This window comes from Rosa rugosa, chromosome 2 (assembly GCF_958449725.1).
Source record: "Rosa rugosa chromosome 2, drRosRugo1.1, whole genome shotgun sequence".
Lineage (NCBI taxonomy): Eukaryota > Viridiplantae > Streptophyta > Magnoliopsida > Rosales > Rosaceae > Rosa > Rosa rugosa.
The window spans coordinates 54,179,222-54,205,629 of NC_084821.1; the positions used below are offsets into that span (position 1 = coordinate 54,179,222).

Here is a 26,408-nt window from a genome sequence, read left to right on the forward strand (position 1 = left end):
CAGGCAGATGAAATCACTGAGAAAGCCGCATTCACCTGGCGGACTAACATGAGTGTTCGATGTAGAAGTCAGACTGGAAAGGAGAGAAGTCGACTGATGGGCTTTGGTGGCGGTGATAGTCAAGCGAGTCTGGGTCCCACACCTCGCGATCGTTTGCCAGATGATGTTATGGCCTATTATGGGCTTCCCATCCAACCGTCCCATAGCGGCTCTTCGGCAGGTGCCTGGTGATTTTAGCAGTTGGGGACCAAGGAGGAAAGAGGGCTACTAGCCTACCGTCGCTCCCGAGGAAAATGTTTGGTATCAGGAGGTCCGAGCGAGAGATTTGGCCCGATGGGATGCGGTGGGTATCACCCAAACCATCGATCTATGCTTCTGTCTTCCCAATAATACTAGCCCTGCACCGCTAGCCGCCGCTCTTTGCTTCTGGAACACCTCCAGCAATACAATCAATTTCCAGTTTGGGCAGATGAGCATAACTCTGCTGGATGTTCTTACCATCACGGGGTTGCCCATTGACTTTGACCCCTATGTGCATGGTCAGTTTGATGGCATTCAATTTTCTTTAAGAATGGATATGGCTGGTCGAGGGCATCACAGCAGATCCTACCCATCCTGGCGCGACTATTACTGCTCCCAGCGTGACCATACAGGAGGTATCGCATTCCTGGAATTCTGGCTTTGCAAATTTATCTTTGCACTTCTTCCAACAAACCTACTGGGCCTTGGAATTCTCTGGCCACTGCTCTCTACAATGGTATTTGCGTTAGCCTTGGGCAACCTGTATTTGGTGCGTTATATCGCTCCCTTTATAGAGCCGTAATGCGCCCATTTGATACCGACATTAGTGGGCCCTTCTGGATCCTTGCCTTTTGGCTGCAGATTTATTTCCCTCTCTTCCGTCGCGGTGATATTCCAAAGGAACCTCCAGTTGATTCCCTTTTGGGGAACTGGCTTTGCCACAACGTAAGGTATCGAGCTCCACCCTACTCCGAGTGTTTTATTTACTTGTACTTGCTGGGAGAGATGCCGGACCCAAAAATAGTCCTTTCTAGGCAATTCCCCCCTCCCCTTGATGATGGCTTTCTGCCCAGTGGACGGGATCATAGCGAAAGAGCCCTCCTGGCCTTTCGTTGCGCCATCTCCTGCTTGGATATTCGTCTTGCCACCGACCGCGTAAGTTATGAGCTCTATGCCCCTAACCACTTTGCTCGCCAATTTGGGTTGGCCCAGTTGGTACCCTAGCCTCTGGTTGATTCTGCCAATTACTACACCTCTTGGCGGAGATTAGCCCCGCCTGGGTCTGCCCCCTTTCAGAGTCAGTTTACTTTGATAGTGATTCCCCCTTGGGTCAGAGCGCTATACCCCCTCAACGATGTCGATGATGACTATGCTGATTGGTGGAAAGAAGTGTCAGTGAACTGTTGGGACCTGCCACATGACGAACTCTTCGTCCTGATCTTTCGTGGCATGAGTAGTCCTGGTCCGGAGGACCGCAAGATTCTTGAGCGCTTCTCCAACCCTGCAGCACAACCCTCGCGACCTATTCTACCTTCTCGATCATCGCGTCTAGGGATACAAATCCACTAGCCTAGGGCAACAGTAAGTTTTTGTCTTTCTTCACCATTCCTTTTCCTTGTGTTGATTTTCCCGCTGTTATTCCAGAGTGTGTTTTGCAGCAAACTACCCGGAGCAGGACAACCTCTGTTCAGGCCGAGAAACAAAAGGCAATAGCAGAGAAGACTTCTGAGGGAGAGTCTTCGCATGATGAAGATCCCACTGAGGTAATTTGGTTAAGAACGATCCCAAATTTACAGATGATGTTTCCCCCCTTTTTGAGTTATGACTCTTTTCTCGTACAGGCCACTGCTGTCTTTGATTGCAAACGCGATCGAGCTCAATTCGTCGAAGAGAGTTTTGAAGATGACGAACCTCTGGGAATGCGATTGGTAAACTCCGGCCCAGTCCTATCCTATTTAAATTTTAGAATCTGGGCAGGATCTTCACTATGTATCTTTTGATAGGTCCGTCAAAGGACCACTGATCCCTCTCGCCTGAGCGAGGCTGGACCTTCAGCCACTACAGAAGAGCCAATTCTCTCGCTAGTTCAAGTATCAACTAACCCCGTGGCACGTCTTCCATCTCCCACATCTACAGAACATCTGCAAGGTCCTACCATTCTAATAACGATCTCTGATGACTACTCCTCGGAGGATGAAAGCGTGGAAAGCCACTCTGAGACTTCTGCCGCTTATAAGGAACTGATGACGACAGAGATTCTTGCGGCACTAGAGGTCCAAGAGGTGAATGAGGCGGGGCCTCTTCCTCTTGGTGACCACGTACCAGATATTGACCTGACAGCTCGAGAGGTAAGCCACTGTTAGCCAATGCTTTCCATTTCCCTTTAGATCCAACCCCGCTCTCTGACATTTCTGAACCTGACCAGGATTCTGTTTGTACCGAGGAGGTGGCTGCAAACGCTAAGGGTCCTATCGGCGAGACAGTCGCCCCAGAGATGGAAAATGATACTGACGGTGGTGGTGCCCCCCAAGTTTCGCGAATAAATGAGACAACCGTCGAAGCCGAGGGCTCTGTGCTTGAATCTGCTCCACTTGCCCATGGTGAGCCACGAGTTGAGTTTCCAGATTCTCCTGTAGCTGAAGGGACATACCAACCTGTTGAAGATGAAGAAACTGAGGAAGCTGTCCACCCTTTTGCATTGGTGGTTCGTGATCCTGTGGCGCTTCCGCTGCCTCCTCCTCCTACCAGATTCGAGAGATTGATGAGGGTGTTAGAGGTAACTCCTCCTTCTGCTGTGGATGAGGCTAAGATGGTGCTTCACGAACATCTGGGTCCTCGGGTATTGGAGACTGACATCCTCCCGCGAGTCTTGGAAGCTCTAAGGTATCTTCGCCAGGAGAAGGCATTGACTCCGTGGCAATTTAGTGATATCGACGATCTGCTGAATGAACTTGGTAGGGCCCGCCAACTTCAACCGGCCGCGAACGCCCAGGCTCACGACACTCGAGAGGCTTTGAATAGCCTCTCTCGAGAAATAGACATCTCTCGCGGTATTTTAAATGAGCGAACCATCCACCTGCAGGAACTACAAATCCAAAGGTCCGACTTCAAACTTCGGATCGAGGACCTCCATACCGGTTTAGCCTTTGTTGAAAATGCGATTGCTGCAGAAGAATCCCAACTTGATGAACCTTTGGCTGCTTCTGAAGAAATGGGCCGCAACCTGGCCCGTGTCAGAGAACGGGCCACTCAGGCCGAAGCTAGTGCTATTGCGGCGAACCTCCGCGTGGAGGAACTTTGTTTGAAATTGAGCTTTGCGGGCCAATCTCTATAGGCCCCCTCGAAAACCATTCGATCTCCTCACATGCTATTAATCCTCTCTTTTCCGAGATTTAAGGCATTAATCACTCGTTGAAAAACAACGGTCGTGAAAAAATAATCTCGTGAATAGAACAGTTACCTCCTCGAAAACCATTTGGTCTCCTCACATGCTATTGATCCTCTAATAATAGCTAACTCCTCAAAAACCGCTCCTCACATGCTGCTAGTCCCTTTTTTCCCGAGATTTGGAATTACTAATCTCGATTTACTGACATCAGTTTTGAAACTGAGCTTCATCCAAGGGTGGGGATTTGCCTGAAGTCCCTATAAATAGTTGTATTTCGGGAAGGGAATACTCACAACAACTTTTCTGAAATATTCAAGAAATGGCCTTTCAGTCCTTGCTTCTTTTTCTCCTTCTTCACAAATCTTCCCCTCATGAAATGACCTTTAGCCTTTAAATTTTAGGCTTTATGGCGTAATCTTAAGCCTAGGTTAGGCCTTATGGCGTAATCTTAGGCAACCCCTTGTTTCGTCCTTCTGGAATCCTGCAACGACAATGCTAGGCTTCAGATTGGTTTAGAAACACGAGGGGGCTCCGAGTGTGGGATCCACGATCATGCGAGATCATCTTTGTTAGAATCCCACACACGGAGCGAAACAGGGAGAGGGAGGAAGGCCACTATGTGGTTCGTCTTTCCTCCTCTATTTCCTTCCTTCTGGACCCGGCCCGTGTTGTGCCCTCCAGATGGAAGGGGCTTTGGTTCTCACCTTCTTCTCCCCCTTTCTCTTCTTGATAGAATCTTAGAGGGATGAGAAGGGATGGACTCTTTGAAGGAATGGGTTCAAGCTACAGAATGGATGTTCCTATACTTCATGTCCAACTAATGGTGGTTACCAAGGCTAGAGGGGGTGCAGAGACTCAAGCTGATATTCGGTTCCTTCACTCTCTGCCTCTCCAGGAGATAATGGCGCGGCTCAACCCGACGTTGGATTCCATAGCTGCTTCCAATTGAGGGGGTTTGGAGGCTCCATTTTCTTTCACTAGAGTCTCCTCTTCTCATGGATAATGGTGTTGGCCAAGCCTATGTTGTATTCCTCTACCGCTTCCATGTAAAGGGGGCGCGGCTCAACCCGACGTTGGATTCCATAGCTGCTTCCAATTGAGAAAAGATTCAGAAAATATCTGAAGATTCCTGTTTTGTATTCTAGCCACTTTTGGCTTTGTAATGAATGTACTGCTTTTGGCCGCAAAGCCACTTTATGAATACAATAATATTTTCTTATCCTGATAATCAAATATCCATGAGAAGCTGAGTCAACGTGTCTCGCAAGGCCCCAAATATAGGCCCCCATAGTTGTATATTGAAAATAATATGAACTTTTAAAATATGCTCCGCGTCAAAAAGAGCCTCGCGGTGAGGGTTTTGAGAAAATATGTATCTTTTGGATCCACTTACTGGCTCCCAACTCAAAACTCTTAGCGCCAATAATTCCTTCTTTTCCGAGATTTAAGGCACTAATCACTCGTTGAAAAATAATCTCGTGAAAAGAACAGTTACCTCCTCGAAAACCGTTCGGTTTCCCCACATGCTGCTAGTCCCTTTTTCCCGAGATTTGGAGCAACTTTAATCACGCTTTATTGACACGTAGTTTGACTCTTCTCTTTGACCGTCCATCCAAGGGTGGATATTTGCATGCCTATATCTTCCTCCACATTATAAACCCAAATTTCCAATCCCAAAATCATTTCATCAACTCCAATATTTCTAACAGCAATCTTTCTTAATTACTCATCATCACCACTCTTCAATTCTCGCATTCTCTCAATCCATCACCAGTGGAACCAAAAACCCAGCAACCAACCGAGGATGGAGGAAGCAAAAAAGCAGCCGGGAGTAGTACTAACATGCTTCGCAGGCGGAGCAGTACTAGGTGGATTCCCATTACAGATCATATAAGAATCCTCAAGGAGCTTTTCTACAACAAGGGAGTTAGGTCCCCAACTATAGAGCAGGTTCAATGGATCTGTCTCCAGCTGAAATGGTACGGCAAGATCGAGTTCAAGAACGTCTATTATTGGTTCGTGAACCAAAGGGCTCGGGAGAAGCAGAAGAAGAGGTCCACTTCGAATGTTCATGTGCCCATGCAAAGATCAGGGCTTGTTGGTGATGACAATGTTACCAATTGGAAACATGAGGATCAGTATATTAACTTTGGATCTTCTGCACCTGCTTCTGCTTCTTCCGCTGGTGTGATGATTGCTTTTAACGGGCAGATGGGGAACTATGGCGGTTATGGATCCATGAACATGGAAAAGAGTGCTAGGGATTGTTCAATCTCAGCTGGAGGGGGAACTAGTTCTACTTTCTTTGACATGAATGTAGAACAAACTTTCATGGAACAAAGAGGAGAAGATCACCAGGAGATTGAAACCTTTTCACTGTTTCCTGTGCATGGTGAGGACATCTTTGGCAACATGAAGACTACTTCCGATGGAGGTGGCGGTCATGGTGGTGGCTCTCACACTTCCCTTGAGCTCAGCCTTTCCTGCGAGGGCAAAGCTGGAAAAAGTTTTCAGAGCCGCTGACTCGGCTTAGTAGCTTTGCGAGTGTAGGAACACTTAGAATTGCCCCCTAGGAGTTGTATTTATGACTTTTTTATTTTATTTATTTATTTTATTTTATTTTAGCCATAATTTTGGAGATATACACTCAACACAGACAGTTGAAAGGGCATCCTAAGACTCAAAACAAAACAAAAACAAGAACAACACATAAAGTGACACATCAAACAAGAAAAAACGTTTTGGACTTAGGGATATTTCTCTTCTCCTTTCGGTAACTCCTTTGGAACATGACCAGGTGAAGAGAGGAACGATTTTGGCGGAGCTCAGCTCACTTGATTGACAGGGGACGAGACCCTTTGTCAGCACTTCTCGTATCCAAACTAGACCTTAGACATCACATCCCATTGGATGCGCCTACGATGAAGAAGATATTTTCCCAAAATTCATTTTGACTCTAATAATAAACAAACAACCAACGAAAATATTTACCCCAAAATGGGCTTAGTATTGTATAGTGTTGCCCCCCTAGTGTTGCTAGGCATAGCGAAGAAATGATTATGGGCCTAAAAAACAGGCCTTCATGAATGGGCTTCGCGAGTGTAGGAACACTAGAATTGCCCACGAAGGCTTATGCGAAGAGACTGGCTAATAAATTAATCCCTTAGTGTTTTGACTCCGCAGTAATTTTTGGATCGCACTAATTTTTTTTTAATAAGTAGCTGAATTCAATAAGACAATGTGAATCAAGGTTTAGACATGCGGCCCAAGTATAGTCGCCTAGACACAAATTTTCTTTCAAATCCTTTGGGCAACCTTACTGAAATGGCCAGGTGGGGGAGGGCGAACAAGAGAGGCAGAATCCATTTTGGCATGAGCTACTCCCACATAGTGGTTTAGGCCCATTTGCACACACTTCTGGATTCAAGAACCTGTCATGAACGTTGTCCCCTTTCTAGACACCATTTCACATAGGCTATACTTACTAAGATGAGAAAGGTCATAAGTGTGAAGACAGTTCAACAAGTGTTAATAAAAACCGCCCTTAACCTTAAGGGACCTGAACTAGGCACCAATAAGGAGTTTAGGCCAATATTAACAAAAGAGACTTCACATATTCCGTTATAATGCATAACCCCTTACCAAATTCAACTTTTTTTTTTTTTTTAACTATGAAAATAAAGGTAAAAAACTAAAAACTGACAGGAAATTAACAACAAAGCAAGGAGCTAGCAACGTCACGTTTGGCTAACCTCTAGAAGACCACGGGGGAGGCCATCTATGCTTCATTCCAAGCTCCGATGTATCAAAATTTGTAGGGTAAAAATCCCTCCTGTGAGAGCTTGTAGGAAAAGAACAAAGATACTTCTCGTTGAAGAATTTGGAGGACTTTGGCTCGTGAGAGGGGTAATCTTGCCCCCCAAGTATCTTTGTTGGTTGACGAGGCATGATTTTCAATTGCAATTTGGGAGATAACGGTGTCCCAAGATCGGCTTTGTCGCTAACTGTTGCCAACTTCTCTTGATCAAAGGGATGATCATGGGTCATATCTTGCCCCCCATGCATCTGATCAGTAGCCACGTATTTGGCTTGATCAGTGGAGAAATCAGATATTTGTTCAGAGACAATTGTATTGTCAGAAGAACAATCTTGTTGATGACCTTTTCCATGCACAGCCTCTGTGTAAGACTGTGACTCACCAGTGAGACCGTTAGGTTGATTGCCACCTATAGGCAAGTTAGTCTCAGAAACGACCTCTTCGCGAGCAGGTTCTTGACGTTCCAATTCACCTTGTGTTTGATGTGCCCCCAACTCGAGCCTCTTGACCGAAATCGTGAACTCATCGAGCCGTCGACGGTCCTCCGCGAGGGCTTTTCTCAGATTCTCATGGTATGCGGTAGAATTCTTTTGAAGGATATCAAGCCGCTCTTCTATGCTTGCATTCTCTGGAATGGGAATGGGCACATAGCCTTCTATCATCACCTCGTCATCAGCAGCAGCGACGTCACCATCAGTTTTATGCGGCTTGTAACTGGAGGCCTTTCGCTTTAAGAAGTTTAGGAATTTGCACTTCTTCTTCTTAAGAAAAACAGGCATGACTTCAGGAATTTCTTTTGGTAAAGATTTTCCTCTGGCATCCCAATGATGGTGAACACAAAAAGACTCTGGTGTAGTCCCACTGGGCGTGCCAAAATGTTTGGCTCCAATTTTGCTGCAGCTGGTCAACAGTCTCTTTTCTGCGCGGGCGTGCCAGCACCGTTCGTGTGCGGTCGTTGGGGGTGTCCATTGACCTGACTTCTTTCAAGCTATTGTAGACGAGGAGAGCACCAACCTCGTCGTGGGATTCTTTATGCCTCGTGGTGAGGACTTTTTCTAATCTTCTTGAAAATCACAATGGATACTCGATGTTGTAGATCGAGCAGAGCGAGAACCACTAGGAAGTAGAGAGAACTTGCTAAAGCGTGACTTTAGCTTGGCTGGTTTGCGAGGGCGTTACCTTTTCTTGGCTGGTTCCGTAACCGTTGTGGTCGTGGTACTACAATCGGCTCCCGAGGAGACTAGGACCGAAGTACGTTGACAGAGGGTTTGATGGCACTGAAAGTCGGCTTCTGAGAAGACTAGGACTAGGAGTGTGATCACCGGTAAGAGAAAGAGAAGGAGAGGAGTTGCTCTTGGAGAGGTTTGCTCTAGAGAGACTTAGATCATCTTAGAGATGTATTGATGAGTGAATTGTGTCCCTTAGTGTTTCATTGTAACCTTTATTTATAGGCTACCATGCCAAAGTGTTTAGCATTAAACAAATGATAGTGGATCATTAATTGGAGATAAGAAATGATGAATTTTGGAGATAAGGAAGCATAATTGGAGATAAAGAATGATGAATTTCTGAGATAAGGAGATAAGAGGAGGCATAATTTGAGATAAGGAATGATGAATTTTGGAGATAAGGAAGCACTTTCGGCTCCTTTATTCCTTCAATTATATCTCCATCAAGCATTCAGATTTTGACCGTGACTTCTTCATAACAAATGTTCCACTATGAGTGTAGATCATCCTGGTCAAATTTCAGAGCTTTTGATATAGTGGTTGGGACGGAAACACTGCTGGACCTCTTACAGGTCCAGTTTTCCAGTTTTGCTTCTGCAGAAAATTGGACTGATTGTTTGAAGGACTTCCACTCAAAACTAGCTCTGGCACTCTTCATAAGAAATTATCCTTGGGCTTTCTAGATTTAATCTGGAAAGTTTAAGCTCATTTGAATTTCATTTGGTTAGTTTGCCGCCCCTCCTTCCTTGTTTAGCTCGGTTTCTCCTAGCTGAAGTAGGAAAATGTGCTAAAGTTGACTTTTCATGCTTCCATGCTTCCATCGTAGGCTTTATTTAGCCTCTAAATATATATTTCGAACTTATTGACAATATATAGCTTGAGCCACTGACGTTGGCTCAATTTCTCCAAGACGTGTCATGTCAGACCAAAATGCTCATTTTGGGTCCAAACAGTTGCAAATTTGCCTATAAAAATAACCTAACGCTATGCCAATAATGTCTTCAGACGACACATTTCAGACGACAGAATTTTTGTTTTCTGTTGTCTGAATCTTTTAAACTTCTTTAGACGACATATAAATTAATTCTGTTGTCTGAATAGCATGAGAATCCATACTATTTCAGTTTTTTCATCTTTTTCGTAAGTTAGAAAATTAAGACAACAGATATCTGTTGTCTGAAAGAACTGATAAATTCGCATGAAAAAGTAAAAAATTAGGACAACATTCATATGTCGTCTGAGTAAACGAGAAACAAACCCTAATTAATCTATAGTATTCCCTCCCTTAGCTAAAAAAGAAAAACTCAGGCTTTCCCACTCGTTTTGCTAGGACCTTTCCCTTAGCTAAAAAAAAAAAAAAAACCGTAGATCTAAAAACACAGTTACCGCCTCTCACTCTCAGTCAATCTCTCCCTCGTACGCTCTCACACTCTCATAAACCTCAATCCCTCAATCCTTTTCACCCTCTCCAGCTCACACACACTCTCATCCTCCTGCGATTCCGGTAAAGCAAGTTTGGGTATGAAAGTTTTGGGTATAGAAGTTTGGGTAAAGTAAGTTTGGGTAAGCGATTTCGGCAAATTAGCTTCGGGTATACAAATTTTCTGAAACCCGTCTCGGTTGCATGAAGTTCGGAGGAGAGGAAGCAAGTAAAGAAGAAGCATCCGATCTGAAACCAAAATTTGGATTGCATGGGCTCTTTGTCTTCGACTGGATATGTAAATTAGCTTCTGTTTCCACCAACTTTTTGATCTTCTCTCTATGTTTTTTAAAGCTTCAATCTTTAAGCTTGCATGTTGCAGATCTTGAATGTTTAAATTTGATGCAATTTTGAGAAATTTGGGTGTTAGTTGATTTAGGATTAGGTAAATTGAAATTTTGATTTGCTTGATTCAAATCTGATCTATTAGTTCTTAAAAAAAAAAAAAAAATTGTCTGGGAAATGTGGAACTGATTTTGATTTTGGTGGTATAATAGGTAGAGGGTCTGAAAGAGAACTTCAGTGTTTCCCATGGCAATCCCGATCCAAAAGTAAGTAAAAGGATTGTTCTTTTAATTGTGGAATAAGGGTTCTGGTTCAATTTTGTCTTTTTTTTCTTTTTTTATTTATTCTGGTAATCATGATATTGTTTAGGTTCTGGTTCAATTTTTCTTTTTTTTAACCTCTTTTTTCAGTGTTTACAGGAGTAATCATGATTCTGGTTTTAGATACCAGTCAGATCCTAATACAAACTGGTCAATTCCTCCGGTTGGAGAGACAACCATAAGACTTGGAGAATGGCAAAAGGTTCCACCCAAATATGGCTACCATCACTACTAGCAAAACAACAATTACCCACGGATTTTAATCTGTGGGTAATAAGACTATCTCACACTGATTTCAGTGTGTGATAGCTTTTACACACAGTGCACGCACAGATTGGTGTTACCGTGCGGTTTGGAGGGGGGCGTAATGCTCATCTCACACGGATTATGTTGTCCGTGCGAAATACTAACGTGGGCCCCACTATAATTCCATAAATATAAATTACCAGAATGGAACGAAATCCGTGTGAACAACTCTATTTCACACGGATATCTGTAGCAAATGTTTACCTATCTCACACGGATTTCTGTGTCAAATATATACTTATCTCACACGGATTATTTTGTCCGTGTGAATATTAGACGTGGGCCCCACTGTCTTTCCATGAATATAAATTACCGTAATGAAATGCAATCCGTGTGAATAACTTCCTATCTCACACGGATTTCTGTGTCAAATTCTTTTACCTTAACTCGCACTGATTTCTGTGTGTAAAAGTGATAGCATTTATAAATAAAAAAAATTTAAAAAAAAAATCTGTTAATTAATTAGGAACCAATTTCGTTAATTTTCTTATTATGCTTTATGTTCTGTTTTACTTAATTAAAGTTGACACAATCAGATCAATAACTCATAAAATAACAATAAATTAAGAAAAGAATATGCGAACTTATATTCATAGAGTCATCATATACAAATAGTTTCTTAATTGCAAATCCAAAAGGAAATACAATATCCTAGAAGTTATTTAGGGACACGATCCCGTTCCAATGGTCAGCTGCTGACCATGGAATTTTTGCTCAATCACCGTCCGATTGAAATCGGACGGTGATTGAGCAAATGATCCCTGGTCAGTTGCTGACCAGGTGATCAGGACTGTTTATGGACATTAGTTCCTTCACCACATGTGCAAAAGAAACTTCCTAAAAACAATGAGCGGGTGTGTTGAGGTGCTGGTGTTGCATCTGAGAGTGGAGGAAGTCTGAACTTCGCTTTCATAATCTTTTTCCTCATCAAGTTGGTGACAATTGAGATTCCATCTGCACCATAAAAATTCCATGAAGAATGGAATCAAACGTTATGACTAATAAAGATGTATATAGCTGCCCACTACAATCAACCATCAATAAATTAATAGCACAACTTCATTGCAACTTAACAACCAAATTGCAACCCATATTTTCAGAAAAAAAAAAAAAAAAAGGATGCTGCAATATTATCCCTTGCAAAGTTCCTGTGCCTAGCGGCATTGCATCGCACTCATAACCTCTAAAATGAATAATTGATAAGTTAGTTCCAGTGCTTGATGTAGATAAGTTAGTTCTATCTAAACAATTAAACAGATGAAAAATCAAAATCCATTATCAATTTACTACCCCTCGCTAAACCAGGTTCACTTCTCACTCTTTATTCTTACTAACAACCAACAAGGCAACAAGACTAGTTCAAAGTATCTGCAATTCATTAAGTATGTTAAGCACTGATCCTCATATTCTCCATCTCAAATTAACATAAAAGTAATGAGCTTGGCTTAATATTTTAATATACACAGATATTATCCTAAGAAACATCCACTACCATCAGAAGTCATCTTACAAGAATTTGGAAAATCAATACCCATTATCAATTTACTCATTATCTTCATCATATCCACCAAATCTACCTTAAAGTTTCTGCATTTAAACCAAAAGCAAAGCCTAAAAGCAATCCTAGACAGTAATCGAACACCTACATGACCCTTGGAAAAAGAAATCAAGGACAAGGCCATTACTTACCCTCTCTTCTTCTCAAAGAAGCATAACACAAGGGCCCCTGCTGAAATACATTTATCATGTTTGGATTTATAAACTTCTACAACCCAATTCAATCATCAAATCAACTGAAGAGTACCAAAAGTATAAAACCCAAAGATAATAACGAAAATTATACCTGATTCAGGGAGTACTTCGATATCGAGCCCAGGAGTACTGCCTATAAACACCCAAAAGGCGAAAACCAAATCCATAAGACACTCAAATTCAGAAATAGATGAAATCCAAACTAGTAACACAATTACAGAAAAGAATGATTACAAAACAGAATGACTGATTTCGACATAAATGGAAGAACAAAATGAAAACAGAATATATCGATGCTCACCTCCGTTTTCCAAGTAAGACGACGTCGGTTTGAGAAAAAGCACAGGGTCCTTCACGGGTTGTTGCCGGAAGTCAAGGAGGCTGCGTTAAACTCGTCGGAGGTCGGTGAGGTCTGTGATGGTGGAGGTGAGTCACGGTGGTGACCGGAAGTGGGTGTCGGAGGAGAGAGAAAACAGATCTAGTTCCTCTGTCCTCCATTAAACCAAAACAATTTGGAGATGAGAGAGAGGGAGGCAGAGAAAAGGAGCTGGGATATGAGAGAGAGGGGGAGGCGGAGAAGAGGGTGGGGGAGGGGGCAGTGGGTGGAGGAGATGAGAGAGAGGGAGACAGAGGAGAATTCGGAGGAGGCTTTTCAATTTACCCAATCTGGTTTTAAGCAGCAGTGATGCACGGAAATCTGTGTGTTTATAATATTTCACACAGATATCCGTGTGAAATACATTTACATTTGTTACAGATATCCGTGTGAATTTACTTCAGTAACTCAATAGCTTCAGATTTGGATCAATTTGCTGGTTATAAGCGGAATTTCCACGGAAATCCGTGTGAAATACATTTACCTTTACCACTGATATCCGTGTGTATGTACCTCAGTAATCCACGGAAATCCGTGTGTAATATTACTAGGGGAGGGAAATTGAATTTGTTCCAAAAAAGTTAGCGGGAAAAAAATCTCCGTGTGAGATACATATATATTTACCACTGATATTCGTGTGTATTTATCTCGGTAATATATAATTAGTCATGTTAATTATTGTTTACACAGAATTCTGTCTCTATTCTATTTTTTCACACGGAATTTAGTAGCTAATTTTTCTTTTCACACAGATATCCGTGTCTACATTTCACACAGATATTTGTGTGTTGCTCATTTCACATAGAATTCTGTATTAAAAACTTATTGTAACGGAATTCTGTAGCTAATAAAGTTTTTCACACCGAATTCTGTAGCTAATGGTTCTTTTCACACGGATTTCCGTGTTAACATTTCACACAGATGTCTGTACCAAAAACCGGTCAACCCTTTAAACGCTTCTACTTCCCTAAGGGGAGCCGACCCTTGAGGAGATAAAATTTCAGAAATTTTTACAAATTTTTACATTAGTTGATATAGCTTCTACCCATGAGAGCATGATGGTTTACAGATCAAAAAAATAAGTTACGAGCGATCGGTTATGAGCATATTAGTTTTATGTAGTATTTAAGGTTTATGGTTGACCTACTAGATCGAAACCCAAACGACGACGAAAATCGCTGAAATTTTGAACACAACCATTTATTCTTATCATGATAACATCCTATGATCGATTTTGATAAAGTCTATTTCCTATGCATTGTTGCTTATGGAATGTATACTTTTCATTATAACTAATAAACTAGTTATACCACATTAGTAGACATATAAGAATTTTGTGCAATCCAAAAAATAAAAATTGAAAATTGATAAATTTGACATTACCCATATATTTATAGCGTATTAATAGGTATAGTGTCAAAAAAAATTAACTCAATCCGTCGTTATTTCAATATCAAATAAAGTGGTTAACCTTATATACACCTATACTTGCCTAAGGGGAGTAAAACCACGAGGAGATAAACTTTTCAAAATTTTTACATTATTTGGTATACCTCATATTCATGAGAGTATGAGAGCTGACAGATCGAAAAAATAAGTTGCGAATGAGCGGTTATGAGCATATTAGTTTTATGTGGTATTTAGTGTTCATGGTTGATCTAGTAGATCGAGACCTAAACGATAACAAAAATAGCAGAAATTTTGACCATAACTATTTATTCTAATCATGACAACATCCAACGGTCGATTTTGATAAAGTCTATTTCCTCCACATTGTTGCTCATGGAAGGTATACTTTTCTTTACTAAAAACTTATTGTAACAGAATTCTGTAGCTAATAGAGTTTTTCACACGGCATTCTGTAGCTAATATAGTTTTTCACACGGACTTCTGTAGCTAATGGTTCTTTTCACACGGATTTCCGTGTTAACATTTCACACAGATATCCGTGTGTGTTACTCATTTCACACAGATGTCTGTACCAAAAACCGGTCAACCATTTAAACGCTTCTACTTCCCTAAGGGGAGCCGACCCTTGAGGAGATAAAATTTCAGAAATTTTTACATTAGTTGATATAGCTTCTACCCATGAGAGCATGAGAGTTTACAGATCAAAAAAATAAGTTACGAGGGAGCGGTTATGAGCATATTAGTTTTATGTAGTATTTAAAGTTTAGGGTTGACCTACTAGATCGAAACCCAAACGACGACGAAAATAGCTGAAATTTTGAACACAACCATTTATTCTTATCATGATAACATCCTACGGTCGATTTTGATAAAGTCTATTTCCTACGCATTGTTGCTTATGGAAGGTATACTTTTCATTATAACTAATAAACTAGTTATACCACATTAGTAGACATATAAGAATTTTGTGCAATCCAAAAAATAAAAATAAAAAATTATAAATTTGACATTACTCATCTATTTATAGCGTATTAATAGGTATGGTGTAAAAAAATTAACTCAATCCGCCGTTCTTTTAATATCAAATAAGTGGTTAACCTTATATACATATATACTTTTTCATACGGAATTTTGTAGCTAATTGTTCTATTCACACGGATATCCGTGTGAAAAGGTTTTAGTTTTTACACAAACATCAGTTACTGTTGTTTATTCACACGGATTTCTGTGTGTAGTCTCATTTTCACACTGAATTCTGTAGCTCATTGTTCTTTTCACACGGATATATGTGTCAACATTTTCACACGGACTCCGTGTGTATTACTCATTTCACACAGAAATCTGTATCAAATACTTATTATAACGGAAATCTGTCCCTCCGTAATTCACATAACAAACAAAATTAATGATCCCGAAATAAACTAATTTCGGTTTTTCACACAGAAATTAGTGTGAATTGATCTGCACACAGATATCCGTGTAAAAATATTTTATCATTTACACAGACATCTGTTACTATTGTTTATTCACACGGATGTCCGTCGATATTGTTATTGTATAAATCACTGTGGGGCTCAATTATGTTCTTTTCACACAGATATCTGTATCAAATACTTATTGTAACGGAAATCCGTGCCTTGATAATTCACATAACATAAAAAATTAATTATTTCGAAATAAACAAATTTATAATACGTACAGAAATTAGTGTGAATTGATTTTCACACAGATATCCGTGTGAAAATGTTTTAGTTTTTACACAGATATCTGTGACTGTTGTTTATGCACACGGATTTCCGTTGATATTGTTATTGTATAAATTATTGTGGGCCCGATTATGCTCATTTCACACGGATTTCTGTTAGTATTTCTATTTCACACGGATATCTGTGGCTTTTAACTACAGTAAATCCGTGTGTGTTGTTATTTTGCTAGTAGTGCATGCTTGGTGTAAGTATCTTCCGATGCTTCTTTCTTGATATTGACTAGTAGCTCAAAACACCAACTAAGGGCAACTCCAACCATAGGCACCATTTGGGGGTGCTATTCTCATTTTAGCACCCCCTTGTTGCACTATTCATATAGGACTCAATTCTCATCTCCAACCATTAGTCCTATATTTTCACTATTCCTGACTAAAATATAATATAAGTATAATTTTGATGAATATTATATTAAAAATATGTTAATTTAATGAAATAAGGTAAAAAAAATAATTTAACATTTTATCATAATATTTAAAAATTATTCTGATTATTTAATGAATTTAAAAAAAGATTTTTTTTTTTTTGTCGGCATATACGACAAAAGTGTCGGCACATACGAGTAAGAATCTAACTATTTAGATCATATTTAAGAACAAGAAGATGGGTTAATGAATGGAAAATTGTGAAGGAGATGGAAGATATTTGGTGTGAGAAAATAGAAAAGAATGGGTTGGTATTTATAGAATTTCCTATATTTTACTGTTCCAACAGGTATATTTTTTTCCTCAATTTTCTGGTATTTTTTTTAAATTTTTTTGGAACAAAAATGAAATAATAACCGACCATTTAATAAGAGCCGTTGATAAGTTTTTCTCCCTCAAATCTGAGCCATCAGATCGAAATAGATCCGTTCAGTAAAAAAAAAAAAAAAAAAGCCAACATCAGACCGTCCATTTTCAAAATGGAGCGATCTCAGCCGTCAATTTAGTGACCGTTGGGACACGCAACGGTCGGCAGCAGACAAACTTCGCCTTGAGGGGCCCACTGGAGCAGACCACTTGCAGTGATTTTTCTCTCTCCAGCGCAAGTGGGCGCGTCTTCCTTCTCCCCTGTTCTCCCTTCTGCGCGTGCTGCCCACCCAAGCCTTCCAGCGCGTCACTCCAATTGTTGGGCTGGGAAATCAGAAGCTGTGGTCCCGTTTCACTGTTCTGAGTCCTGATCTTGGATTTGTCTCAAATATGAGACTCCAAATGAGCCCAAGTCTCATATTAATAGGACCAGATCCACCAAAAATACAAGGTTGGAGAAGCAAAGTCCTATATTTGGCAAAATTTTGGTTTGGCACCCCATGGTTGGAGTTGCCCTAAGTGTATTGATTTTATTACCAGGAACATGTAGTGACAACTGATGGGCAGGTGTATTATAAGATATACAAAGGCTTATATATATGAACGTGAGTGAAGTAAAACCATTACTAAGCTACCTTGGTATGTAGATTACTTGGTTAATTGAAGAGCAATGCTCACTTCAGTACTTTCCTTACAATTTCAAACATTTTTTCTTATGATGAAGCTGCAAGGTCACTACTTGGGGATGCAGCCAATGCATTCGTAATTACTTGCTGTTTTTGATATTTGTTTTTTTTTTTTTTTTGGAACTTGGTTTTTGATTCTGGCATTCAAGCTATTGCATCCATGAAGTGTGTCAAATGTTACTTTCCATCTCTAGTCTTTTCAATAAGTATTTATCCACATATGAATTAATGTTATGTTCAGTGTTATGATAGTCTTAAAGTTAGTATAATGCTGGAAACCTGGACCTAACTTTTTTCATGGTTGCTAATGTAATGCTTATTGCTGTTAATACTTTGTGATGATTTAATTTTTGTTACTTTACAGTTAGAAGTAATAATGAAATCTGAAGATATGTGTTTGGAGTCCGCTAAAAGAGAAGATAATACTTAGCCTTCTTTTGAAGGTAGTAGTCCCACCATGCTGCAACTAGTGGAGAAAACAATCAAAGAGAAGATAACCAATTGCCTTCTTTCGAAGGTAGTAGTCCCGCCATTTTGTTCTTTTGCAGAGAATGGAGGCTTTTTTAGTTGCTCAACTTGCAGTATTTTGTTCTTTCATGAGGCTTTTTTAGCTGCACAGTATTTTGTTCTTTCATGGAGGTGCTTAAATTATTGATCTTTTTGTTGTTGTAGGTACGAATATTCAGACGCGTGAAATAGGTTGCGATTCAGCTGGTGAGTGTTATTGTTGCAATTGAGCTCCTGATGTTGACTTTTGTTTTGATGCTTACTCCGTTCTGTTTGATGCCAATTTGTATTGGAAAATTGAGTTTAATCTGTGCTCTGAAAAGGCTTATGAGTTTATGATATGCTTGGTACACATGCTTCAGATTTCAGTTTATTACTAATGCCATTAAACAATAGATATGGGGAACAAATAGTTGTTAGATCAATGGAATCTCTGGTTTTGTCAATTGTTTGGTGATATAAGCTTGATTTGTCATGTACTCTTCCGGTTCTGGTTTGTAATGCATCACAATCGCCTTGAGGCTATGAAATTTAGGTTAATAAGAAGAATCAGTACCACTGGGCAAAATCATCTAATTTCCTTGTTTTTGTCCGTCTTGTTGTGCAGAGGCTTTGGTTGAAGACAAATTTTAAGCTTTGCAAAATTAGATTGTATTTTATATTCAGTATTTTTAGCTTTTATCATTACAGGCGAGTGGGTTGAGGTTTTTTGGCATAATACATATCCTTTTCTTCTTAGTTGCAACCTATACTCATGAGATGCTTGTGTATTTTATCCTTTTTATTCTTCTGTGGTGGGTTGGGGTTCAGAAGAAGTCTTGATTCGTCAAAATACTGGAGGCAGTTTCTGATTTTTGGGATGGTTTTAATTGATCAACTGCTTACCTATGGACTGTATTGTTTAATGATATAGTGCATGCTCTGTGCATATAACTTTCATATTTAATTTGCTGCATTTCCTTATTGCAGTGGGGAACGAGGTCAAATTTGGTTTACACAGACAAGGATATTGATGAGATCTAAGCGGAATGGGCTAAGCATGTTTTGAAGTTCCCAGAAAATTAAGTATCAGCCTATATATATGCTTTTGTTTCTGGTAGGTTATGAGCAGTAGTAGTGTCTAGGAACTGCTTTTGTGCATTTTGACAGAACTGATGGAAAGTGTTGAACAAATGCATGCAGTTGCTGTAACTACTCTATGGATGCTACTAGGTTTTTGTCTTAGTTAGATTAGGATCCGTGCAACAATGGCAGTTTTTTAAATCAGTTAATGTAAAGGCTAGCATGCTAGCTAGTTTAGTATTATGTTACTGATGGGAATGTATTTTGGTAGGTTAATTTATGCAATGAGGAATTTGCTGATTTCAGATCTTATAATTAATCTGCCTTTTTGATGACTACTGTACAGAATGAGGTTTGTTATGGTTCAAATCCATCAAATCCAACAAATGCAGGTTTATGATATGTTGTATCACAAATACAGTAACAACAGAAAACTGAAGTATATTTCACTATCAAACAACAGAGATGCCTTTAACAGACAACAGAAAACTGAAGTTCAATTCACTATCAAACAACAGAGATGCCTTTAACAGAAAACTGAAGTTCAATTCACTATCAAACTACATAATACTTTTATCAGACAACAGAAAACTGAAGTTCAATTCACTATCAAACAACATAAATACTTCTAACAGACAACATAAAACTGAAGTTCAATTGATTATCAAACAACAAAAACGCGAAGTTCATTTAATTATCACACAACAGAAGAGTGAGTTTCTGAACTCAATCAAACTACATGATTACATATAGTTTTATTTTCTATCAGACAACATAAAAACTTAAAACTGTGGTTGGGAATACAAGACAGAAGACATAAAAATAAAGTCTTACAACTATTTAGACGACAGATGAGCATAATTTACCCAATTATAAGTGATTTACAAACAACAATTAAATGTCGTTAAAAATGCATTCAAACAATAGATTGTCAAACAAGTCTTTATTTTGGTAACTTCAGACAACATATAGATGTTGTCTTATTTGTTTTTAGACGACAGAGGTTTTATTAAAACTGTAGTTTGTACCTCATTTCAACAATATTAATGTGTCGTTGTATGTGATTAGTAACTACAGAAAGTTCCAAATCCTTCAAAGTTGGGTTGTTCAGACGACAGAGCCTTGCGAAACTTCTGTTGTCTGAGTGAGGACAGACGACGGAGGATATCTGTCATCTGATGCCATAAGAGATGACAGCTGGATACACTACAGATAATTTGCATATCAGATGACAGATATCATCTATCGTCTGAAGCTATTATTGGCATAGTGTAAAGATTATTAAGTGTTTTAATCTCAACCATATATTATTCGCCAAGAGTGAGTAACCACAAGATTCATGGTCATTAGCGACCAAGTTTACATCCTTATTAAAACCGATGACCACACAGATTTGATTTGTAATCCCGTTGTTTTTCACCAACCAATTTAAAGCATATAAGAAAAACTCATTCTACTTTCCAGAATCGCTTGTTCTTGTATCGTCTCAATTTGCCTATATAAACAACGTAAAGATTATTAAGTGTTTTAATCTCAACCATATATTATTCGTCAAGGGTGAGTAACTACAAGATTCATGGTCATTAGCGACCAGGTTTACATCCTTATCAAAACCGATGACCATACATTTGATTTGTAACCCCATTGTTTTTCACCAACCAATTTAAAGCATATAAGAAAACCCACTCTACTTTCCAGAAACGCTTGTTCTCGAATTGTCTCATTTTGCCTATGTAAACAACCTAAAGATTATTAAGTGTTTTAATCTCAACCACGTATTAATCGCCAAGGGTGAGTAACCACAAGATTCATGGTCATTAGCGACCAAGTTTACATTCTTTTTTTTTTTTTTTTGAAATAGGGTCAGTACGGCTGCCCTCAAGCCTTGACCATTAATGAAACCTCAGAATACATGGGGGGGACATGAGACCTAAACCCCAAAATACAATAAGCATAGAGAGAACATCCTAGATTAAAACCGGGATTCTCCACAAAATCTATGTATTCTAACAAGCACCAATTAGCGAAGAGTGCAACATTGTTATCAAAACAGATGACCACACAGATTTGATTTGTAACCCCCATTGTTTTTCACCAACCAATTTAAAGCATATAAGGAAACTCATTCTACTTTCCAGCAACGCTTGTTCTAGAATTCTCTCAATTTGCCTATATAAACAACCTAAAGATTGCTCAAAATTCATCCATGTCTATCATTCCCAATTCTCTATATACTGGATATCCTTTTGATTTCATAAAGGGAATTATGAAACCTTCTGCTGCATTAGACCATGGTATATGGTTCTGAAATACTCACCGAATCCATGATTTACCAGAGGAGGTACGTTTTGTATTATACACAATTATCTTTTCAGTCACCATTTCACTTGGTCAATCCTTATGTTACCATCTAAGTAATTAAAAAGAAGGCTTGACAAGGTGATAAGAAAATATACAATCAAAAATATACTATTGCAAATAGACTCATAGTAGCTGAACAGAGATGGTGCAAGCGTGCCTACTTATACAATATGATATAAATATACAGCTCTTAACAATTCTGGTTTTGTTCATTCTATGAATTAATCGTCATCAGGTTGACAACTGTGACTGTACTACTCAACAATGCTCGGAGAATCCATTGGAAACTGTACAAACTGTGCCTCTTTGTTTAATGTCAATGCTGAAGACTATCTGCACAAGGACATCCGGAAGAGATGGAAGTCGTGAAGTACTTGTTGAAGAATAGTAAAGTTTTGAAGACGATGACGATCTCTACGTTAAGGAATAATTGTGGAGATGCAAAGGCGTTGCAGAGGAATTTACGTATGTTTCCAAGAGCTTCAGAGACTTGTGAGGTTGAGTCTATATGAGCTGCAACTTCAGGTTATAAATTCACTCTGGCCTAAAACACGTCTCACAGTAATTTTACGTTGAATAGTCCAGCTTTTGTTAATTCAGAGGGATTAATTCTCTATTGAAGTTGTAAAAGCACCAAGTTGACCTCACTATATATGACTTTGAATAGTCCAGCTTTTGTTTTCAGAGGGATTAATTCTCTATTGAAGTTGTAAAAGCGCCATGTTGACCTTACTATATACGAATCTATTTGCAGTCGTTTTGTTTTTAATTGTGTACGTTCTTATCAACCTTGTTTAGCTTTATCAGAAATTTGATCATGATGACATGCATACCTTAAGCTCCTACTCAAAAGAGCACAAACACATTGACTTCCTTGGTTGCCTTAGATCTTTAACTTGAACAAGCCTGGCCTGGTTTTTCAGGAACAGCATTTTCGTAAAAGAGTTTCTAAAGAGACCATCGGCATTGCCGATTTGTATCTTAACAGAACCTCAAGACTCTAGAGATGTTAATACTCTGGTGGTGAAACCGTGGAAGCAGGTGATAAAAGTGGCAAAGCATTGATTACTCGGATAATTGTGTTGTTTTGCCCCTTCAATACTCTGGCTAAAAGTACCAAAGAGAGAAGATAACTGTTCAATTTTCTGCAACTTCAGGTTGTTTGGGCCTAAAATAAATTTACTGAGAACCAACACAACCAACACAGGTCTCAAAGTAATTTTACTTTGAACAGTCCAGTTTTTGGTTTTAATTCTCCAAGTTGTAACAGCACCATTGTTGTTTACATTACTAGCTCCTAACCTTCTTGTCCTTGGGTCGGCATCGTAGCCCAACCAGTGTCGAGTTTGAAGTGGTGTGGTGACTTTATGTCTTTATGAAGGAGGCATTATCTGGTCTGTTGCCATGGCTCATTGACAGCTCATATTCCTGGGGAAAGTGAAGAGTATATGATCCTCGACAGGTTAAATATGTTCGGCGATGCATGAACAAAAGAATAATTGAATTCCCAACACTATTTGACTGTGTATAACAACTATATTTGGATCCACGGGGAAAGATTATTGATTTAAGCAAATCCTTGCAACATTTCCTTATTGTGCAGACTGCAGAGTAGGAACCATAGCGGAAAAAAAAGGACTACAATTTAACAAATTGGTGTTTCAGGAATCTGATGCTCTGTTACCAAAAGTATCCTATCTAAAGCAGCTGGAACTCAGGCACACAACCCAAGTTGTGATCATGTGTATTTTCTGATTTATTAAAGAACAGTATCAATATATCAACATAATCATCTTTTAACATTTTCATTGCACCATTCACAGTTTAAGCTACATATTACAATACCAACATGAATCCTCGAGGTTACAGTGAGTTCCACAAGTTTAAGCACTAGGTATATAGGCTAATTGACACCCCTCATATTCTTTCAAGGAATCTGAATGTGCATCAATAGCTATACAACTCTTCTCCGTGAGACTACCAGGCATCACTTCCCTTTGTGGCACCAAGGACAATACCAATTGTAGCAAGAATAGCCTGTGCATATACCAGTATCAGAAAAAAAGTGTTTGTGGCAACAATACACAATTACCACGGCAATGAAGTAAATACTATGCCCATACTCAAAGATCAGATTTAGATGAAGGATAGGTAACAAATTATAAAGGTAATGAAGTTACTCACGCCAACTGAGCAAGCGATATATCCTGGTTTCTCTCGGTAGTCCATCCTATTCCTGGAACAAACTAGAATAATCGCCCCAACATACCATGGAATAGTAGCAAGGAAGAAACCAATGATAAACCTGCAAAAGAAGCAGAGTTTTGTTACAATTAACAACCCAACCACATCCTAGCTAGCAACTGATTTCTGTTATTTCTAGCAGTGAAAAGAATAGATGCTCGGAATCAATGTGTGAAGGTGAGGAAAGGGTCCCAAGGCAACATATCATGATCAGTGATGATAATGTAATGATAGTTAAAATTGTCATGATTCACAACAATACTGATAGTTATGTTATCATCACCGATCATCATCAAGATACTATTAAAGTTCCATATGTGTCAGTTGAACATTTCCGCAGAAAAGATTTTTCTCAATATTATTAATAATTTTATCATTGATGTTGTCGATTTCATGTCAGCTTTTATGTATTGTAACTTTAGAGCATTATGAAACCTTCATCAATTTTTACCATTATTCAATTAAAGATTTCTAGTACCTAAGAACACTACCAAACTAGTTCAAAATATCAGATGATCGAGGATCAGAACTGAACCCTTAACCCACATCTCACCATAGAACCTCCCCAGTGTTGTCCGGTCCATTCGAAAATTTTACATTTAAGGATATAAGAGCCAAACACAGGAAAGAAATACAGCGCTATGTCATTTCTATCATCTAGTGCAAATCTATTTGAACATCTAGCAGAATAACTTACAGGCACCAGCCGAGACCCAAACCACAACAAGGCAGGCGACGCTGTCTTACAGGTCTTCCCTCAGCAACTGCATAACCTAAAACAACAATAAAGACATTCACTTTAGCTATATTATCAATTAGAAAACATAATGACAAATGCAGATCCAATCAACATACCAAATACAAAATGGATGCAAACAACAACCAAATATAAATCAAGTCAACCCACTAACAAACTTCCCACTAAAGAAATATGGATCTTTACAACCACTACCGAACCGATCCAACCATACCACTACATAACTGATCTAGTCATTCATTACAAGCTCTTGGTACCATTTTGAGTATCTAATAAAAAAAACAGCATCTTAACGTTGTTGCAGTGACTAGTAAGTCAATCAATCACAACCCAATCAACACAAACAGGTTCTCTGATCCTGTGATCCATTTACAGTCAATCCCAGTTTAACATATACTTAAAAATCCAATCTTTGATCTGATTACAAGACAAACTCACAAAAGCATGAAAGTGGTTGTGCTAATACAAAATGAGAGATTTACCGGGAACGGTCTGATAGCCCTGAGGGTAGTACGGAGGTGGTGGGTCGGTGGCTCCCGGCGGAGGAACTGGCTGAGGGAAGCCGCCGGGCGGCGGTGGAGGAGGATAGTTGGCGACGCCTTGGAAGGTTCCATACTCGGGAGCCGAAGGAGGAGGATGACCACTGGTGGATATACCTCTCTTCTTGTCGTCTTCGCCACCGCCCATGTTTAGTTTTCTTTCTGTGAAAGGTTTCTACTTTTGTTGTCTGATTGATTTGGGTTTTGGCTTGGGAGTTGAGACTTGGGAGAGATCCAGATTGGGACTGTCGGATGAGTCAACAAGTCAATGCTTTTCTATATCTACTTTGTTGCTTAAATCTTCTCAAATAACTCTGCAAGTAAGTATCAGGAAATGAAACTTTTTCCTTTCTTGCATTTGGGGTGCAAAATGAAAGGAAATGTTTTCCGGAAGGAAGGGAAAATAAGGGGGAAAGTAGTTTATTCCAAACCCAAATGAATCACTTTACCCTCTTCATTTATTGTATTTATTACTCGCAACACTTTATTTTATTGCATTAATTACAAACTTTTTAACAACTTTCCTGATAACTTTTCTAATGTTACCAAACATCGGAATGAAAAGTTTTTGAGAAATTTCATTTCCCTTTTCATGGGAAAGACAAATGAATTACTTTCCCTTCCGTGAACCAAACAAGGCCTTAGGCCAGAATTGCCATTATATAACTTTTCGCTGACATTTAACTATTTATCTTATATACATTGAATGAAAACCGAAGAAAATTGTTTATGATCAATATACAAAAATCTTCTACAAGACTAATTTCTCCACCGCTTGATGCAAACAATGAAAATAAAGAGTAGAAGAGATCAATATTCACAAAAAAAAGGGTAGAAGAGATCAATGGGGTAATTTCTTTTATTACTTTTTGCTCTTTCATCCTCTTCATCAGATTAATTTATTGTTTTATTTTTTGAGGAGCGATTTTAATTAGGTCCCATGTTTATCCACCTATCGTCCTTCTTTTTTGTTTTCATGTATCAACTCCTATTCTTATCTGTCTTTGCCTAATGGCCAACCTAATAATGACTTGTGACTACGACTATTTGTCTGGATAAATTATCAAGAAAAGATCTAGCTGATCGAAAAGAGAAGGGAGGGTTATGTTCATTTACTCATTTTTCATAGTCTATAAATTACCGAGTAATGTAATTTGAATTTCATGCTATGGATATGATGAAAGTCTGCATGAAGCCATGAACAGGCTAATTTGCTAGAGAAGGCTGACATAGACAAAACCATAGAAGCACAAAACGTACAGCAATTCAGACCTAAACAAATAAGTCTAGCATTGCTAGTAAAGCTCATATGAG

The 26,408-nt window shown here is 39.2% G+C and overlaps 2 protein-coding genes and 2 long non-coding RNA genes across 4 annotated transcripts; 2 read left to right on the forward strand and 2 right to left on the reverse strand.

Annotated features, from left to right (window-relative positions):
• Nucleotides 1–3,961: 3,961 nt before the first annotated feature.
• Nucleotides 3,962–5,839, forward strand: LOC133731032 (protein WUSCHEL-like; the record flags this gene model as incomplete). The annotated part of the gene is made up of 2 exons (XM_062158509.1): nucleotides 3,962–3,977; nucleotides 5,184–5,839. Coding segments are annotated over exons 1-2 (672 nt in total), but the record flags the coding sequence as incomplete, so codon positions are not given.
• A 5,803-nt stretch (nucleotides 5,840–11,642) lies between these two features.
• Nucleotides 11,643–13,258, reverse strand: LOC133733410 (uncharacterized). The gene is made up of 3 exons (XR_009857690.1): nucleotides 12,900–13,258; nucleotides 12,690–12,731; nucleotides 11,643–11,800 (listed from the first exon to the last, which is right to left on the reverse strand). It is a non-coding gene; the product is annotated as an uncharacterized LOC133733410 (long non-coding RNA).
• A 7,810-nt stretch (nucleotides 13,259–21,068) lies between these two features.
• LOC133734452 (uncharacterized) lies at nucleotides 21,069–22,323 on the forward strand. Its single transcript, XR_009858307.1, has 2 exons — nucleotides 21,069–21,534; nucleotides 21,790–22,323. It is a non-coding gene; the product is annotated as an uncharacterized LOC133734452 (long non-coding RNA).
• A 1,009-nt stretch (nucleotides 22,324–23,332) lies between these two features.
• On the reverse strand, nucleotides 23,333–25,379 carry LOC133732252 (large ribosomal subunit protein eL20z-like). Its single transcript, XM_062159750.1, has 4 exons — nucleotides 25,038–25,379; nucleotides 24,496–24,571; nucleotides 23,739–23,859; nucleotides 23,333–23,591 (listed from the first exon to the last, which is right to left on the reverse strand). Exons 1-4 carry the CDS (start codon nucleotides 25,240–25,242, stop codon nucleotides 23,532–23,534), a joined length of 462 nt encoding a protein of 153 aa, XP_062015734.1. The 5' UTR covers nucleotides 25,243–25,379; the 3' UTR covers nucleotides 23,333–23,531.
• Between the last annotated feature and the right edge of the window lie 1,029 nt (nucleotides 25,380–26,408).

What these genes read in the sequence shown, in the direction of transcription:
- LOC133732252 (XM_062159750.1), bottom strand. Translation starts at nt 25,242, where the DNA reads ATGGGCGGTGGCGAAGACGACAAGAAGAGAGGTATATCCACCAGTGGT. An exon ending in GGGCTATCAGACCGTTCCCG is followed by an intron (nt 24,572 to 25,037) that starts GTAAATCTCTCA and finishes TTGTTGTTTTAG; the next exon opens with GTTATGCAGTTGCTGAGGGA. An exon ending in ATATCGCTTGCTCAGTTGGC is followed by an intron (nt 23,592 to 23,738) that starts GTGAGTAACTTC and finishes GTATATGCACAG; the next exon opens with GCTATTCTTGCTACAATTGG.